At 40.5% G+C, this 5,308-nt stretch overlaps 1 protein-coding gene across 1 annotated transcript; it reads right to left on the bottom strand.

Annotated features, from left to right (window-relative positions):
• Positions 1-392: 392 nt before the first annotated feature.
• On the bottom strand, positions 393-4,318 carry LOC121370199. The gene is made up of 3 exons (XM_041495314.1): positions 4,280-4,318; positions 2,450-3,563; positions 393-468 (listed from the first exon to the last, which is right to left on the bottom strand). The coding sequence occupies exons 1-3, from the start codon at positions 4,316-4,318 to the stop codon at positions 425-427; spliced, it is 1,197 nt and encodes a 398-aa protein (XP_041351248.1). The 3' UTR covers positions 393-424.
• Positions 4,319-5,308: the final 990 nt, after the last annotated feature.

Here is a 5,308-nt window from a genome sequence, read left to right as displayed (position 1 = left end):
AAGCACTGGCCATGAAATGAAGCTACGCTTAGAAAACGACAAAATACTATGATCTTATTTGAAAGATAAAAGGACGTTCTGATGTGTCTTTAGACTGTTAAATATTCATGAATATCGTCTGGTGCACTATAACTCAAAACTACGACTCGCTATCGCAGTGACAATCGTAACTCTGTACAGTGCAATGCACGTGAGATTTAAATAACCCTTTGTAAACATGTAAATCTTATCATTACGATGCATCGGTTAGTGGCAATGTCTTCGTATAGCGCCTGTCTCGTAGTCACAGAGATACTAGTCCATGGGTTAGGACCTCGGAAACTGATATTCTGGCACCATTACGAGGTATTAAAGTTAATAGTGTGATTTTATCGATGTCAGTCTCTGATACACTATTGTCCAGTCCACGTTGGTCTCCACAGTTTCAGGACAGTTGACTCTGCACTGATTCTCTTTGTACTTGTGAAACTGAAAATAAATAAAAAATGATTAAAGATAAAATGCATTAATTTAAAATTATAAAGAAAAGAAAACTGATTTAAAAACTATTTCGCTGAAGATAAATCCCCACAGGTGCACGCGTTACTTCCCCTCCCCTCTTTTGAAAGGGGCAAACCTTTCCATATAACCATTACCTGGGTGTTTTCAAAAGACCGCGTTAGTGTATGTACACCTCCCATTATGGAGTTCCTCGCGGACAGAGCGCTTATTTGATTTACACCCAAATTAAAACCCGCGCCCGCCAGCATTGAGGCGCTTTGCAAGCATGGGATAAAACCAGCTGCCTTGAATACAAGCATATTACCATGGCTATTTATTAGCGGTCGCCTTCCATCTAGAGCACAAATATTTAGTCCCACAATGGCCCATGTGCCGTGGTATTCAGTCGTCTGAAATAGTTCCCAAAGATAATTACTAAGCTAATAGACATTTTACTTACTGAAAACACTCATCTGGTTTTGGGAGCAAGGCAATCTAAGTGAAAAGATTTGCTTTTTAGCTCTGTCACGCGTGCACAGAGAGCGCCTGTTGAGGGGTGGACCTGTGGGGAGCGTTACGATGTGCTCCACGGAGCAGTAGCGTCTCACGCCGGGTACAGAGCGAGACACGGACCGATCGAAACACCTTTAACAGTGCGACGTGCTGGCGACCCGAATCGCGCACCGTCTCATAACACAGTCAAACCTGGGCTATGCAGTCAAATGAGACTTTTTAAAACAGGCGGCTGCTCATTGCACATCAATTACTACATTATAAAACAGGTGGCCGATGTGTTAAGGTGGTTGCTTAATAGGTTTGATTTCTATAAAATAGCAAACTACAGGACTAAATTAAGCACGATGTGGATAATATTAAGTTTTGCCACATGAACTTTTGTAATTCTCTACAGCACATGTCAGTTTGATCTGTTAAAATCTATTGATTAAACACTGAGAATTAAACTACACCTAGAGTGATCTGGTGTACTGCACAATAAACTGTCAGAAAGTGTACTTCTGAAGAAAATCGTCAGCATTACTGATTTACAAGGCATTATTTGAGAATGAACACGGTCCACCAGGGAAACTAATGCCAAAGTGAAGCATTCAGGTTTTGTTTTTCGTAATTTCAACCTCAAAGATCATGGTATGTCTTGTCGGTCCGCGGGAAAGTGTATATATGTTGCCAGTGAAACACTGTAGTAAGTTTCTACTGAAGACTACGTGTGAGAATTATTAAAATTGTTGACATGGAAATGTCGATGATTAATAAATGAATGTGCTGAGTGGTGTCACTACACAAAACAAACTGTAACTCGTGTTATGTTTAATTTAAAATTAAGTTAATGTACAGTACAACCTCGCATTGGTATACTCAAGAAATTTAAACTTTAATATTATTATATAAAACAATATCATTTTACTATGCAGAAAGAATATTCAAGAAGGTGAAATGTATTGTTAAGTAACATCGCATTCCTGTGCACAAGAAATATTGCAGAATGCACCCTAGATTGGTGATAGGCAGACATCATCTAAATTGTTATAGAGTTTTGTCTTCTATAGTGTCTTTTGGAATTGTTATTAACAGTTAACTGCATTCTATTGGCGATAATTTTAAATGTGTGAATATATTAACAGTTAAATTCATTTTATTGGTAATAATTATTGAAAACCATATTGTTCTCGGTTCCAGGATATCATTTGTAGAACATTTTTAATGATACAATTCTGGCAAATAAGACAATGGCCTTGGTAAAAAAGTGCAATGGAAAAATAGTATCCACGGCATCTTTCATAGCAGTTTTGCAGTTAATATTTAAAAGAGGACTTTAATTTGTCAGTATAATAATAATAATAATAATAATAAATTAAAAGAAAAATAACAGAAATTTGGATACTCCATGGCATTGCCGATTGCCATGGTTAATTGCCAGGGTTGTACTAACGATAAAGACCCGAGCTGTTACCTGTGTCTGAGATGGAGTCGTGTACGGCCGAGGAGTAGAGCTGCGTCAACCAGCGAGAGAATCGCAGAATGTCTTTATCGTCGATGGAGCCGAGCGAATCGTACGATGACTCGGAACACGCACTGCCCGGGGAGGAAGCGTCTGAACTCGTCATCTGTTGATGACCACACAGAGCACTGTCCACTGCACTCGTCATCTGTTGATGCCCACACAGAGCACTGTCCACTGAACTCGTTATCTGTTGATGCCCACACAGAGCACTGTCTATATCGCCAACAGAGAATATCTTATAGTCATCGTCCGACACGGCCGAACTGCCGTCCACGTAGCTGTTGAGCGCGTTGTCGTTGTGGTCATGTTCCGGTGAACACAGACTGGACGTGTCTGAGATGCTGGGGGAGCCTCCAATGACGTCAGAATCTGTGATGGTCTGTTCGAAGTTACTACCTACATCCATGGGCGACGGCGAAGTCTCCTCGTCATAGCAGTTGAGGATGTTTTGCAGTTCTTTGATATACTCCACTGCTGATCGTAGAGTCTCCACTTTACTGAGTTTCTTGTTCACCTTTCCGCTTGGTACGTGCTCCCGCAGAGTTTCGAACCCGAGGTTTACCAGTTTGACTCTGTTGCGCTCTCTTGCATTGCGTCTATGAACAGTTGCAGGCTGCGCTTTGGGTAGAGTGTATCCTAGCTTCTGGAAGTCTATCCTCCTCTTGCATCTCAGCGCCTCTGGTTCCTCGTTAGGTTTGATCTGTTTCAGGGGTCGCAGCGCCTGCACTTGCTGGGCAACCGTGGTCGCCTTCAGAAGAATACACGGTCCTGTAACGATCGTCAGCCTGTTGCCGTCACATATGGAGATGTTCGTCATAGGCAGACGAGGTTTGATCGCCGTCGTCATCGTGGTTGCGGTCGGGTGTGGACGTTCTGCGGTGACGTGTTGACGTTCTGCGGTGACGTGCTCCTGGGCGCGTGTTTCGGCGCGGCTGTCTCGCGGCTCGTGTGGGTCGCGCGATCTGTCTGAGTAAACAGGATTTGTAACGGGCTGAGAGTCCACCGAAGCGTTACTTGGGTTCGCGTGGCTGTGACTGTGAGCGCCGTCAGCCGTCAGCCTGCTCTACACGACGGGAAGAAGCCTTTTCAAACTCCTCATTTAAATATCTGTCAACGCTTTAATGTATTCGCCGCTTGGCCTAATTTCCAACCGTGAACAGAGATTCTTATTTTATTTTATTTCTGTACACCCAGGGCCCGGACCCTCCCTGTGATTGGAAGAGTGTGTATAGCAATCCCAGTGGGCGTGGCCCCTGGGACGACCGGCCTGTCCGTCATTGTCCAATCGTGACGGAATATCCCGAACTCCTCTAGCACACCTGGCAGTGGACTATAGGAATCTCAGATAATGAAAATATTAATAACAACCTTCTGTTAACTGTAGTATTCAAACAAAAGATGGAAAAATAAAGTTAATGGTATACTACTTTCAGTATTATATTGTCGTTTTAATATAATAATAATAATAATAATAATAATAATAATAATAATATAAAAACTAAATTATAATAATAAACAGAATATATAAGAAAAAGGAAATGTTTTATTTAACGACGTACTCAACACATTTTATTTACGATTATATGGTGTCGGATATCAGAAAATAAATATTTATATATATTGGACATACAAATGGTAAGAAATCGTAATGAAGCAAACAATGACATTAACGGGACAAAAGGTCAAAAGGAGAATGCCCATTATTCCTATAACTAGTTTAAGTGTTATTAGAGTCTAGTACTTTTGTTTACTACCCTTATACCCCTCCTAAAAGTTTACATAAATCTGCTGATTTTGCGGGGGCGTTTGTATTAACATTTTAGTTTTTCGATTTAAATGCGATGGCTACAGTAACTCAGCGTCACTCCTCTTGTACAATTTCTACGCTTCCTATGAACACAATTCGCTCGTACTATTTCAAAATATTCTTACACAAAGTTGCGCTCTGTCTGTCTGTCTGTATTAGCCAGAGATACAATTAGCACCTTAGTTTGCAATGGACTAAAGTTTTACGTACAACAATGTAAAATTTAGTTTAAAACGAAAATTATGACACAGCAATTTAGATTTTCCTTTTCAACTTAAAACTGAAAAAAAGGCTATTTTTTGTCTTTTTGAAATGTCATATTTCGAAAAAGTAATTATGAATACAAAAACAACTTAACCATAAAATTATAGTAATAGTATTTAAGTATTATCAGTTCACACTCCATCCCATGTTGCATTATTGTCAAACAGTCGGGTTCCAATAATCCAAGGGGAACAACTCGGGAATGAACTGCGCCCGTTGTTCACACTTGTCGGGTATTTTAACGACTGGTGATCGGACTGCGGTATTTTCTTTTTGGAATATAATTAAAGAGAAACGTATTAGGTTCGGCGCTCACCGTTCATGGTAAACACAAATGAATACGAAACAATGGATAAAAAAATAAATAAAGAGAAGAATCCAGATTGTATTTCATACAATTAATTTACACCCGGGATAACATAATAAAAGAGACATCTTGTGTGTAGAGACGCTGAAAAATAGCATTATATGCACGGCGCTCAGAGGAGGATCTGGGGCTGGGGGGGGGGGGGTTGTCCCCTCCCTAATAAAAATTAAAGTGCCGCTTTTTAAAAAAAAATTGTGAAGGTTTTCATTGGGATGCCCTTTTGTTGAGTTTGTCCATGTGTCCTTTTCCCGTTAGTTCCACCCCTACCCCGCAGCATCTGTCCTGGCTCCGCCCCTGATGCTGAGTGGTGGATTTGGTTAGTTTACGACGAAAGCTATATTATGTGATGTAATTTAATAAATTGTTTTAT

Source organism: Gigantopelta aegis, chromosome 4 (genome assembly GCF_016097555.1).
Source record: "Gigantopelta aegis isolate Gae_Host chromosome 4, Gae_host_genome, whole genome shotgun sequence".
NCBI classification, from domain to species: domain Eukaryota; kingdom Metazoa; phylum Mollusca; class Gastropoda; order Neomphalida; family Peltospiridae; genus Gigantopelta; species Gigantopelta aegis.
The sequence above is the reverse complement of the archived record's forward strand: the minus strand, read 5'-3'. Positions and strand labels throughout refer to the sequence as shown.